The 14,188-nt window shown below is 38.7% G+C and overlaps 1 protein-coding gene across 1 annotated transcript; it reads right to left on the bottom strand.

The window, feature by feature from the left end:
- Nucleotides 1-1,953: 1,953 nt before the first annotated feature.
- Nucleotides 1,954-14,148, bottom strand: ndc1 (NDC1 transmembrane nucleoporin). Its single transcript, XM_051953993.1, is given in 18 exon segments — nucleotides 1,954-2,765; nucleotides 2,876-3,036; nucleotides 4,715-4,815; nucleotides 4,907-4,970; nucleotides 5,519-5,569; nucleotides 6,096-6,208; nucleotides 6,504-6,755; nucleotides 6,847-7,008; nucleotides 7,166-7,247; nucleotides 7,346-7,438; nucleotides 10,446-10,578; nucleotides 10,698-10,771; nucleotides 10,937-11,044; nucleotides 11,356-11,482; nucleotides 11,571-11,745; nucleotides 12,704-12,805; nucleotides 12,890-13,010; nucleotides 13,996-14,148. Coding segments are annotated over 18 exon segments (2,022 nt in total). The 5' UTR covers nucleotides 14,035-14,148; the 3' UTR covers nucleotides 1,954-2,701.
- Between the last annotated feature and the right edge of the window lie 40 nt (nucleotides 14,149-14,188).

Below are 14,188 nucleotides of genomic sequence, written 5' to 3'. Positions count from 1 at the left end.
TATTATTCAGAAGTTCAAGACCCACGGGACAGTAGCCAACCTCCCTGGACGTGGCCGCAAGAGGAAAATTGATGACAAATTGAAGAGACGGATCGTTGGAATTGTATCCAAAGAGCCCAGAGCAACCTCCAAAGAAATTAAAGGTGAACTCCAAGGCCAAGGTACATCAGTGTCAGATCGCACCATTCGTCGTTGTTTGAGCCAAAGTGGACTTCATGGGAGACGACCAAGGAGGACACCACTGCTGAAAAAAACTCATAAAAAAGCGAGACTGGAATTTGCAAAAATGCATGTTGACAAGCCACAAAGCTTCTGGGAGAATGTCCTTTGGACAGATGAGACCAAACTGGAGCTTTTTGGTAAGGCACATCAACTCTATGTTCATAGACTCAAAAACCAAGCATACGAAGAAAAGAACACTGTCCCTACGGTGAAACATGGAGGAGGCTCAGTAATGTTTTGGGGCTGCTTTGCTGCATCTGGCACAGGGTGTCTTGAAAGTGTGCAAGGTACGATGAAATCTGAAGACTATCAAGGCATTCTGGAGAGAAATGTGCTGCCTAGTGTCAGAAAGCTTGGTCTCAGTCGCAGGTCATGGGTCTTCCAACAGGACAACGATCCAAAACACACAGCCAAAAACACCCAAGAATGTCTGAGAGAAAAGCGTTGGACTATTCTAAAGTGGCCTTCTATGAGCCCAGATCTGAATCCCATTGAACATATGTGGAAAGAGCTGAAACATGCCATTTGGAGAAGACACCCATCAAACCTGAGACAACTGGAGCTGTTTGCTCATGAGGAGTGGGCCAAAATACCTGTTGACAGCTGCAGAACGCTCATTGACAAATACAGAAATCGTTTAATTGCAGTGATTGCCTCAAAAGGTTGTGCAACAAAATATTAAGTTATGGGTACCATCATTTTTGTCCAGCCCTATTTCATTAGTTTGTTTTTTAAATAATTATGTTAATCAACAATTCAAAAGTGATGGCTGAGTTTGATTATTTAATTTTCAATAAATTTTTATTTATTGTTACTTTTGTGAGTTTCAAGTGATTTCAGTGAGAATTGTGGGTTTTTCCTTCTTTAACTGAGGGGTACCAACAATTTTGTCCACGTGTGTACCAGATGCCCCTATAAGCTCTTCATATTTGTAAAATCTTAGGAAAAAACCCAGGAGTTTAAATAAGAACTACAATTTCTCATACGCAGAATTGAACTGTTAATAAGCTGTTACAAAACATTAGTGTTTTTCAGTCATTTATCAAACAATATTGTCTTTTTGGTCATTTATTAAACACAATATTTAGTTTGGATATAAAGGTTTATCACAATGGCAATTCTTTTAGGTTTTCAGTAAATTTAATGGTATTTTATACTAAAAATCACATTAACTGCTACCCAAAAATGGCACAGTAGGAAAACTGTTCAGCTTTATTTAGCTACTTCAATTTCAGGGTCTATGCTGGTTGAATTTCACACTTCATTGGTGTTCTTCACTGTGACTGCGCATTTAGTACAGTAATGATTGCTGTGGAAAAGATGTTTTCTATTAATAGATATGCACTTCTTCCTTCAGTCTGAAGCCAGTGTAAACGCTGAAGGACATTATCTGCTGTTCAGTTGATTTGGGATTTTGGGGTGCCAGTTTGAGGTTTCAGTACCAAGATGTGTGTACTAAAGCAGACAGTATTGATTTCCAGGGATTTCCAGACATGAAGACAAAGTATTTAGCTAAATCAGTACCCATTCCTAGACTTTCTGCATTTTCTTCAAAGCAGATTTAGCATCTTCAGTGGTTCAGACATGGCTTTAGTCAGTGCTCTCCACTGTCTTATGTCCATGACAAAGTAGTAAACCTGCATTGATACACAGACTTCAAAATATCTGCTATTATGATGCATAATTAGCGTGTGTGTATTTCAGCTTGGTAATGATACAAACCCAAGAAAATAAATTGACATTTTTTATTCAACAGCTCTTTGAGTGAAAAATCAAACTCACGTTGGCAGTGACAAAACATTTACCAACACTTGTAACCAGTTGCACCAAATCTGTGCCCCTGATGTGACACGACACACTCATCTCACACGAACAAATCCGACAAAAACACACGAGTGTGCAAACACAGGTGTCTAATCTGCAAATTTGACTAAAGTGTATTTACTGAGCTGATGCACACAGCTTGCATTCTCCTAGTGTTGAGAACAAAACCAGATTGATGAAAACATTTCATGGAAGTATGTCAGACACTCATGAAACTGTTTCTTGGTTAACACGCCATCTCTCTCACTCATAGCAAATATAAAACATGAGTCAAAAGGACAGCAGCTGAAATATGAAACTTAAAGAAAATGCAGCTCAATTAGCCCTTTACAACTCCTCCTCATTGACAAGTCAAATGTTCTTATTTACCTGCAATACAATTGAAACCAACCTCTGCTGGAATGGACTGCTTATACAGTAAGTACACTAGTTTTATCTCCCAAACACAGAAGGTAATGTCTGCATATACCTCATGCATGTGGGAGATGTGATCCAGCCTATCAAATACAATCCACCACAACATAGTGCAGAAATAAATATTAAAAGAGCCACTATTGTGGGCTGTCACTTGTTGCTTAAGTGAAGCTGATGTCTTGAGACAAACATCACTCGCACTGATAAGAATCTGAAGGAACCAGAGCCACTATCAGGTGTCTTATTCCTTGTACTCCAGAAACTGCTGCAATCTTTTCCGGTGTTCCGCAGAAATCTGAACAGCGCTGTAGATTATACAAAAACACCAAGAGTTAGGATACCCGCAATGAGATTTAAAAAAAAAAAAAAAAAAAACAATGTAGAACCGCTAGGATATGATGGCAGGCAGTCTTACTTTAAGTGATCTCCAAAAGTAGTTGCAATCCTGTAGATGGCAGTCTTGAGCGTGGCCCTGAGAGCAAAGCGCAATGTTTTATAAGTCGAATCTCCCATGCTGCTGGTCGACCTGACGGGTTTACTGGAGGCATGAGGTAGCTTGAAGTGTCGATCTACAGCCTGAAGGAGAGGAACACACAACTGCATGTTAGTGTGTGAAGAATTTAAAGCAGTCCTTTTTGTTTTATCTACATCTATGCCATGGCGCAGTGAGATCCTGTTGTATGTACTGTTGGCAACTGTCACTACAACAATGTCAATATAATCCTGCATGTTTACTGAGCAGGGTGACTGAAATGATGCTTTGATGTTGCAGCCTCTTTTCCCTACATGAGGAATGTTTTAACCTAAAATAGAAAGGGCTCAAATTTGAACAATCAAAGTTTTATCAAAACACCACTGTTGCACAGACTTCGTCAAGTGCCTCGGAATCATTCGTTTGACAAGTTTTCAGTTCAAATGTTTGAAAAACAATATAACAATGACACATTTCAAAAAAAGACTCCAGTTATTGTTGTCTCAGCTGGGATATCTCAAAACCTTATGCAAACCAAAAGTGACACCCTGGGCCGACAACAAGTAGACAGAGACTAGGGATCTGTCCACTGACCTACTGCTGGGTTATTTCAGTTTAATAAAACAAATTCAACATAATTCAAACTCACACGGCCCAGACCAAGCTAACTGTGAGGTTAAGTCTGAGATGTTTAATCAAAACAACACTGACCTGATGATAAAGCCAAGATTTTATCAGTGACTCCCAATTCCATATATTCTGACTTTATTTCCCGGTATCAGTCAAAAAATTGCAGTAAATCAACTTCAATATATATTTTACAATGATGAATGATAAATGAAGATGTGACCAACGTACATGTTCAATTATATGGTATATGACATCAAACATTTAGGCTTATGCTATGCATCAAAATAACCGCAAAAAAATGATAATAGTTGCATTAATATTTGCAACTGCAAAAAAAATTGCTCCTTTCACCAGAAATGTAAAAATCTATGTGTATCTATGTTCTGAATAGTATTGGTGAATACATCAGTGTCAAAACAGAACACTATAATGTGGCTAGTTGTATGGTTTTAATGAGTTCGTAATCCATCCATCCATCCATTCTCTATACACCGCTTTGTCCTCACTAGGGTCGCGGGGGTGCTGGAGCTTATCCCAGCTGACTTGGATGAAGGCAGGGGACACCCTGGACAGGTCGCCAGTCTGTCACAGGGCTACATATACAGACAAACAATCACACTCACATTCATACCTACGGACAATTTAGAGTAATCAATTAACCTCAGCATATTTTTGGACTGTGGGAGGAAGCCGGAGTACCCAGAGAAAAGCCATGCATGCACAAGGAGAACATGCAAACTCCATGCAGAAAGATCCCAGGCCCACCCCGGGATCTTCTTGCTGCAAGGCGAAAGTGCTCACCACAACTCCACTGTGCAGCCCTGAGTTCGTAATGATCTATAAATAAGGATCTGAACTTGTGACAGTCTTTATCCATTTTTGTTAAATAAGCCATAAATACACATTTATTTCTTTTTTGGTTATTAGATGTTTGAATTCTTCTTGTTTTTAATAGTAAACGCTGCTCAGTGGTCAAACATCACTGCTATTCACCAAGGTAGATCAATTTAATCCATAGTCAGGCTCTCTGGCTATCTGTAAACATAAACTGACCTTTATGGAACTGCATGTTCACCATTTAACTTAAATACCATGTCCTGAATTTCAAGTTTGTGTACTAGGTATAGCTCCAATAAACCCTGATAAAGTTACCTCCTGCAAGACCAGCATGCAGCTGAGAATGCTGGGTAATGTAGTCTGTACAACTCCAAATTGGTCTTCTGAGAATGAAGCCTGAACAAGGTAAGACAGCCCTGTATGGGATAAAATGAAAGAAAATAATAAGCATGTTGGATTAAGAAGTTGCATTCAAATCAAATGGAAAGAGTCAGCATATTTTCCTACCTTCCAAAGCCCAAATATGAGCCTGGCTGTCAGCAAAAAGAGCCTGACTGGAAGCTTCTGGAAGCTGTAAGACACAATGTTAGCTAGTAGTTCTCTTTTTATTGAAAAAAAAGCATTTACTGAAATCAGGAAGTTGTTAGTCAGACAGATTCCAGTGAGACTACACTACAACATGCAGGTGTTACTAAAAGAAGAGACTAACCAAACTAGGTTCTACATAAAAGTAGTGCAATGCAAGTACAAAATTTGGCTCTGATAAACTTCTAACCTGATTGAAAAAACAAGTTTTCCCAACATCTGATGTGCAGGAATAACACTGGTTTTACAGGACTAAGCTACCATTCATTGCAGGTGTTACGTGACTCCTTAATTCAAGCTTTCAAAGTAATCAGTAAGGCTCATTGTAACAACTAGATGGATGGAAAAAAGCTACATTAGTAATGGCTATACCATTAGACCCCGAACCAGGAGTTAAATTAGTGATGGTGGCACATGAGGATGGCAGGTTTGTGAAAACCAAGTAGAAAATCCACTTTATCACACAAAAGCATGCAGGAGCCTCTCAGTGTTTACAAACTTAAGGGAGATAGCATGCACATCACACATCCTTACCTTGTTAAACAAATACATTATCAGCACCCGCTTTGCCAAGAAATTTTTAACCTAAATGGGACAATTAAATGCAGAGATGTTTCACATTAAAACTACGAATGACAATGAATACAAATAATGGCTTTTCACACTTAACCCAAGGCTGTGTCCCTTATTTGAAGTGGATGTATACTCCAAACAGAACAAAGGCACTTTAACACAACTGTAACATGCTACATCCAGATGACACATATTTTTCTAGCTGTTGTTGAGAACCTTCAATCTGAATTTCAGTTGCAGTCCTCTTGTGTGTCATGTATGAGCTACACTGCCTTTCTGCTGCCAAAGCAGAAATGACTAGTTTGATTTAGATAAGAATAAGAAAATAATAAAAAGAGGAAGAGGAGAAAACAGACCTCCATCCCTTTTCATACCTGACTGTTGGTTTTGGAAAACTACTGAAGTTGAATGAAGAAGATCACTGCATTGCACCTACTACCTCAGACTTTATAAACGTTAAGTGTGAAAAGTCTTATATCAGAAGTACAATGCTGGACAGGCTACATTATAATTCTGCTTTGTGAAGAGGTTTTAGTACCTGTTCTTTTCTGTTCTGGAGGAACTGAGCCAAAAAACTTGGTTTGGAGGGTTCCTGCTTTGGACTAGGAACTGAGGCTGGGGATGGTGTGGGACTGCCATTGACCTGTGAATCTGTAAGGAGACAGAGGCAATGTATTTATTAGCTGATGAGTTTAAAAATTATGCTGCAAAATTCCTACAATGAAACACTCCAAGATTAAACCTCATGGAATTTATCATTTATTGGCATCATTTAAAGAGGAACTTATACACATGCAGAATTTACCTGTTTCCAGTGATCTACCAGGAGCATGTTGTGTTTTGAGACGTTACGGCCGATTTCTCACAACTTCATTTGACTAAACTTGCATCTTACAGTGTTTGTATACACTAAATGGGATGATGCTTTTTTGGAATTCCATCTCACCTGTGGAGGTGGACCAGAGTTTTGGTGCTCTCCTCATGATGTGTGGGCTCTGCACTGTGCCATACCAGGGTGAGCATTGCTCCACTGGAGCAGCAAGACGACGCAGGGCAGGAGAAGCAAAGGGGCTGTCCAGGTCAGGAGTGAACAGTGATGTCAAAGGACTTTGTGGGGTTCCAGCAACGGAGCGAGCAAACACTGAAGCTGGGGTTTTCATCAAAAAAACAGGTCTTGGACTCATCAGGTCTTCTGTACCTGAGGTCATTTTAGAATTTAAAAAACAAAGAAGCATTTTAAATACAAACACTGATCCAAAAGTCTTTACCCACATCACCCACTTGTATACCTGATGTCTCAGATGAAGTCTTCCTTTCACTCCCACTGGACAGTGATTTTGCTCTGCCATTCGTTGCTACCGTATCATGATAGGCTACAAGTCGCTGAGTCAGATCAGTCAGCAGAGATAGACACTCTTTGCTGATGGCGTTCCAGTTATGAGGATGTCCTCCTGAGAATGACATGAATGATATAAATATTTATAGTTTTGTTTTAGGCTACCTAAAAGCACAAACTCAGTATCATTCTGCAGCTTATCAATATTTATTCTATATGACAAAAATCTCAAGTAGTGCAAGGTACATTCTCTGTGTAAAAAAATAACAGACCTGGCTGACTCAGACTGAAGACTTCACAGCGTCGTGAAGGAGAATGTTGAGACAACAGAGCCAAGTCCTGCAGAGCTAGAAACTAAACATTGGGAAAAGATGAGTCATAACAAAATAGGCAATAAGTGCATATTTAAAAAAAAAAAACAACTGAAAGTAACTGCACTGAGTACTACATACTTTCAATATCATTGGCTGCTTCTCAGTAAGAACTTTAGGAAGACATTGATGGGAATCTTCAGTAAAAGATGACTGTACAGGAAAACTGTACACCTGCAGAGGAAATGCATTATTACTTTTGTTTATTAACAGTCCTTAGGAGCATACCTTTAACTGTTTGCTAAAGAAATTTCCACAGGATTCACCATGAACTTTAGGATAATGTAGTTAGGTTTGCTGCTCTTCAGATCATTTCAATTCAAAGCATTGGCGCTATTGCCCCCTAGTGTACATACATCATTAAAAAGGGAACAGACATTGCCTCTTTAGCTATGAACTGATCTTAATAAAACAACAGATAATGGTCACCACAGTCAGCTCTACATAAATGTTGGGTGAAGCAGGAATCGCCAGTCCGAATGACGCAAAAAGAAAATATGGAAATTTCACTTCTATATTATGGCACAGCAAGGTATTTGAAATTAAAATATCAAGAGGCTATGTCAATGCGGTCTTTTACAAATGACCAATTCCGTCTGAATTCACAGATGGGGGTTGCAGCATCATTTTCAATTTGGCTTTGGAAGATAGTGGTGGGAGATCATGATGAAAAAAAAAACTGTATGCAAAATTACAGGCATCTACTCTCAGTAGTTTTTGAGTTATGACATTTTCAAATTTTATTAATTCAGGCCAAAATGCCCTCCCCCCCCAATCTGCCTGAATTTTTAGGTTTTAAAATGCTTATATCTCTGCTTCTGGGTATCACAGAGACTTGAATTTTTTTTCTCCAAGCTCTCTACATGTTGGTGATGTCCTAGAAACAACACACACACTCAGGAGAAGTCTCTACAGAGCAGGGGGGCTTGCCCAAAATGTATAAATTATTTGTAAAAAACACTCGCGTGTTAAAAATACCAGAAATCTTACAGATTAATGTCTTAGGACCATTTAGTATTGCTCTGGACCAGATTGGCTTGTAACTTATACAGGGGGAGCCCTCTTGGCTAATTATTTAGAGAGATATGGACTGCTGAACATTGTAGTGTGCGCCAATGACGTCGGACCATCGGTCAAATCCGATTTGTGTACCAAAAGTCCGGTAAAACTTACTACATTACCGGTCTCATGTCCGGTGTAATTTTTTTCATGTAACCCCGAAGTTCCACATAATGCGATCGCACCGCGCAACGGAACGAAGCGCTGCTGTCTTGCTCCGAAAGTCAAAGCACACAGCAAGCGCAGCGCAGCAGCGCGCTGTCCGGATGGGGAGGGCTGCTCCTCAGAGAGGCTCTCGTGTGAACAGCGATATCACGCGATAAAAACGCATGATATAAACAGAAAATAAATAAACCACACCTCATTTTGCTTCTACAAGGTCGCTCTGCTTGACCCAGCCACATTGCTCTGTGATTTATAGTACTTCTAGCATGGTTGAGTACATGATTTATGTTTTGATCTCAAATGAGTGCTTTTCTTTATCCAATAGTTAATTTTGTATGGTTTATTCTATATAAAAACGGTCATTTCTCTTCGCCCATGGCGTCGTGTTGTATCTGGGACATAATTAATAAAGTAGTAAATTTGTATAACAATTATTAAAATTTAATTATACATCAACTTTTGGTACATTTGTACATAAAATATTCGGTCCAGTAAAAACTGTTTCGGTCCAGTAAAAAATTACTGTTTACTGGTCCACGGTCCAGTAAATAAATTGTGCCCATTCACGCAGACTGCATTGCCCCCCATGAAAAGTGCCAAATTTTCAAGGACCCTGAAGTCAATGTAGCAGAGTTTGTAGAGATCTGCAAATTTGCACAGAAACTCATCTATCCTCTTACTATAGCCATGCAAAGTCCCAACTTCTAACCATCACGGCATCGTGCTCAATTTTACCCCCAAACTAGGCCATTACTGGCTACCGGCGAATCTTAATCTACGCTATAGGGTACTATGTACAATAAGATAAAAATACATGTGTATCCACTGGTGTGGTAATTATGTTGGAAAATACTTGGGGCTTTGTGCATAACAATCCACTAATGATACAAAAGGGTATTGATCATACACTGTCATACATTTTTCCATATTTTGCTCCAGATAGCTTTCATGTGATCCCGGGAATGTGATCTATTTATAAAAGTCTTCTCATATTGTATATTGATGCTTGAAAGAGTTTTGTTCTTCGAGGTGCAATGATTTGTTCTGTAATTTCTTGAATGAAAGTAGGTATGTTTATTCTATTAAATTCAGAAGTTTAGTGGGCACAATTCAGCCCTTGCAAGTTATCTAAAAAATGTGGAAGTTATTTTTCCAACTCCAGTTGTACACACCAGCATAAATATGCACACTATATATGCATAACAGGTCATGTTCAGATTCGTGACTACCAAAAATGGCATAGTTAGAGGGTAAAATTGAGCATGCTGCAGTTATGGCTAGAAGCTGGGACCGTGCACGGCTATAGTGAGAGGATAGATGAGTTTTCTGTGCAAATCTGCAGATCTCTACCACCTGTGCTACACTGACTTCAGGGTCCTTGAAAATTAGGCACTTTTCATGGGGGGCAATGTTCAGCAGTCCATATCTCTCTAAATAATTAGCCTAGAGGGCTCACCCTGTATAAGTTATAAGCCAGTCTGGTCTACAACAGTACTAAATGGTGCTAAGACATTAATCTGTAAGATTTCTGGTATTTTTAACACCCTTAACCCTACTCGCAAGTGGTTTTAACAAATAATTTATACATTTTGGGCAAGCCCCCCTGCTCTGTAGAGACTTCTCCTGAGTGTGTGTGTTGTTTCTAGGACATCACCAACATGTAGAGAGCTTGGAGAAAAAAATTCAAGTCTCTGTGATACCCAGAAGCAGAGATATAAGCATTTTAAAACCTAAAAATTCCAGGCGAGGATTGGGGAGGGCATTTTGGCCTGAACTATTAAAATTTGAAAATGTCATAACTCAAAAATTATTGGGAGTATAAGCCTGTAATTTTGCACACAAAGCTTTTGTATCATGATCTTCCACCACCAGCACCCAAAGTAAAATTGAAGATGGTGCTGCAACCACCTTCCTGAATATTTGGTGTTTTGGGATGGAATAAGCCAAATGCAAATACCTCAGTGACAAAAATCCTAAAGAGCAGCAGGGTGATGTTCCACGTGAGGAGAAGGAAAGTGGCACTGCTCCAGAGGTGATAGAGCAGAGAGAGGTCAAGCAGTCCAGCTATGCTGTCAAGAGGGTGGACAGAGCTGAAAGGCAAGATCAAACACAAAGACATTTATTTAGAGGTCAGTCTAGAGATCGGTCATGCACAAAATGTTAACAACTGTGTTTCATGAATCATATATAATCTCCAAAATTAACCAACCTGTCCAAATGAAGATTCAGTGTCTTACAGATCCATGTTCTTGGAATGTATCCTGTTAATATTTAATTAACATACTTTGTATCACTTCTCGTCATTTTTTGCAACGCACGACAAAAACAAGACAAAAACAAATGTCACATGTAGTAATAACTAGTCTATTTGGAAGAAATTGCTCAGTGCTTTATGTAGGTGTATGGGCTGTGCTACTGACATTTTATTCATGAAGAAAGGACACTTACCTAAAATAAATACACAACAATGAAGTTCCTGACAGAGTAAAGTGCTTGAGTGGCACTGCACTTCACCACCAAAGGCAGGGATCTCTTGAAGCGAAGGTATTTGTATTGCTAGGAAAATGGTAATAAGGGAATGAATAACAACAGTCAGCTCTAGGTATAATGCTGGTATTTTGTTTTTCTAAACTTTAGTTTTCATTTTTAGGCTCAATAAATGCATTCAAGGTGGGTTCTGCCCACAGTTTGGATAGTTAAGAGATACTAGAGGTCAAGAAACATGAGTAGATGAACTTGGATTCATGTGGACAATGATATTTCTTTGGATTTGCCAAAAGACCTTTGAGGCAAATGGTAACTTTTTCCTTAAATCAATTTTTGGATCTTCAGCAGTCAAGATAAATGAGTAAACTTATATCTTGTACCTGAACAGTGTGGAAGGAGACATAGTTCATGTTGTAGATCACACCCAGCAAACTGTGACAGAATCCAACAAAAGCTCCCGCCAGCAGAAGGATGAGATGATACTCATTCAGACACATCTGAGGGTGACTGTGAAGGTTCAAAACACACTTAGGCAGTTAGACTATGGACGAAGTATGTAAAGTGCAACATGATGATTTGTGCAGTCGCCGCTTACCCATCACTCTGTGTACACGGATAGCCAAGTGTCTTGTATCTAAAACCCATGGTGACAGCACAACACCAAGCCACGATTACTCCCATGAAGCAGTGGACAAGGGAGTTGATCAACTGCTGAGGGTGGAGCAGCTGACCCAAGAGTGCAATTTTCGAGCACGCAATTGTTGGAATGACTAAAGAGACACATTCAAACAATGAAGTTAGAATAAAAATTCAACATGTGGGCAAACTTCAATCATTGAAAAGGAAATGTAGAGGGGAATGCACAAGTATTTATTATTTCAACTATTTAATTAGAATGAATAGAAAACCGAACCATATTTAGCGATATACACATTGTACTAATTCGATGGCCGATACTGGACTTGAGACTGAACAATTTGGAGAAAACTTTGATTTTTCTGATTGAAATTGCAAATTGTTTAACATTATTCATTTTTAAAGTCAAATTTCTGCTCAATATCTGCTGTTTAGTAAAGTTAAAATGGGACTTAGCATTATTCATTACACAAGGAGGATGGCATGAACATGTAAAACCACTGACAACAGTTGAGTTAGACTCGCTACACAGTGTACATCCTAAACTGCAGCCATCCCAGTTAAAAAATTACATTGTTCAGCCGTGATCAGACTAAAGCAACGCTGCAGTGATTGGTTTTATCTCAGGAAGTTAAATCATTAAGGCATCCAGCGATTTTAATTATTTATATAAGAAAAAATTTTGATCATTCCACTTTCATAAATGCAAAGAATTCCTTTCTTTTCTCTATTTTATCCATCACGGGATCACAAACTAATGAACTTCAATGTTTGGATTTTATGAGTGAGTATCTGGGTCTAGGCAAAAGCTAAAGAGTCTATTATAGACTATTTATAACCTACAAAATTTATGATAATGATTATGCATTGTGTAGTTCTGTATAAACTGCATTACATACTGAAGATACATTTTATGCCCCATCAGTTATTTTGTTTTCCAGCTGTACATCAACACTGAACTCATGAAATTTATCTGTTCTTAAAAATAAAATAATATATAAATTAAACATCTAAGTAACATCTCAATTACCCAAAAGCCTTCAAAACAAAGTCATTTAGAAATGTCTACATTTGAAGTGTCCTGTCACTCACCTGTGTAATACTCCAAGTGCAAGAAACCAACAATGAGGATAACTCCACACAACAAGATGAAAGAAAAGATGCCGCTTGCACTTGTTAGTAGGTACAAGCATTCTAGAGGTAAAATGAAGTCCACAGTTAGCTTAATGTACATCTTCACATCACTTGCAGTTAAATCTCAACAAGAATGTGACTGACCTGATATCGTCTGGATGGGATGGAGAAAACTGAACTTGCTGATGACCACAAAAACTAACGTGATGGGTGGCAACAACAGGACAGCCCAAGCAATGCTGGCCGCAGCTCTCCAGCAAATTACCTGAATAGAGCAGTTAAAATTACACATGTAATGACGACACAGTCAAGTCACCTTTACAGTTGAACTGACTACCACTAACCTATTTTAACCAAAACCAAAGGAAGTGCTCACATCACTCCTGTTTCAGCCTCTTTACCATGGCTCCCAGTATATTTTAGAACAGATTTAGAAATTATACAGTTTACTTTTAAGACCCTTTATGGCTCCTCTCCAAGCTCTAATTTTCTGATCTTTTTGTACTGTGTGCACAGCTACACACTTTAAGATCCTCGGGCAGAGGTCTTCTGTCTGCTCTAAAGGCCTAGTTGAAAACTAGATGCGACAGAATATTTGCAGTCTGGTTCCTGAGACTAGTCTGAAGACATCAGGTAATCTATTCTCTGCTTTTACCAGAACAGTTTTATTCCTTTTAAATAAAACCGTTTTTCTACACTATATGGGTTTGTATACTCCAAACTGTGTTTTTATCTGTCTTGTAAAACTTGATGATTTTAGGAATTCCAAGTCTACTGACTGCCTTGTGAAGAACTTTGGATTTTAAAAAGTGTTCCATAAATATATCAATGAGACAGACTAATCCAGATTAGAGTTTAAACTACACATATTATCTTAACGATTAAAGAAGAAGAATCCCACTTTATGATTGTGTGATTCTTTGATGAAGGGTCGGTTTTGCTGAAGTTTCGTCCTCGTTTCCTTCTCTCGAAAGCAGATCCTTCGTTGCTTTATTCATTTTAACTTCGTTGACGTTCATTTTATCTAAACAGCTGTTATTCACTTGTGTCTTTTCTTACTTTTTACTGCCTGCCTTTTCTCGTTGTGTAAATACTTGTTATATATACGAATACAAAACACCCAAACAGCCCGTCAGTTGCACCCACATAAGTTAGCGTAATCAGACGTTCTTTCGGTTAGCATGCTAGCATACGGAAACTCTTTTTTTTTTTAACGAATAACGAATCACTTCAAAACAAATAAGACTCACCTTGCGGATAAACCAACAGCTTTGCTCTGTGGATAACATAATGTTTGGATAAATGAAAAGTCACTCGGTGACTCAAAGTCTCCGCCAGTCTACTAAACTATTTACCCCTTGGTTTCTCACAGCGCGCCACATGCATTCAAAGGACCTCTGAAGGACCCTAACAAGAAGTTGTCCATCTTCCTGCCTGTTGCCA

The sequence above is a fragment of the Acanthochromis polyacanthus genome, chromosome 9, assembly GCF_021347895.1.
Source record: "Acanthochromis polyacanthus isolate Apoly-LR-REF ecotype Palm Island chromosome 9, KAUST_Apoly_ChrSc, whole genome shotgun sequence".
In the NCBI taxonomy this organism is placed as follows: domain Eukaryota; kingdom Metazoa; phylum Chordata; class Actinopteri; family Pomacentridae; genus Acanthochromis; species Acanthochromis polyacanthus.
The sequence above is the reverse complement of the archived record's forward strand: the minus strand, read 5'-3'. Positions and strand labels throughout refer to the sequence as shown.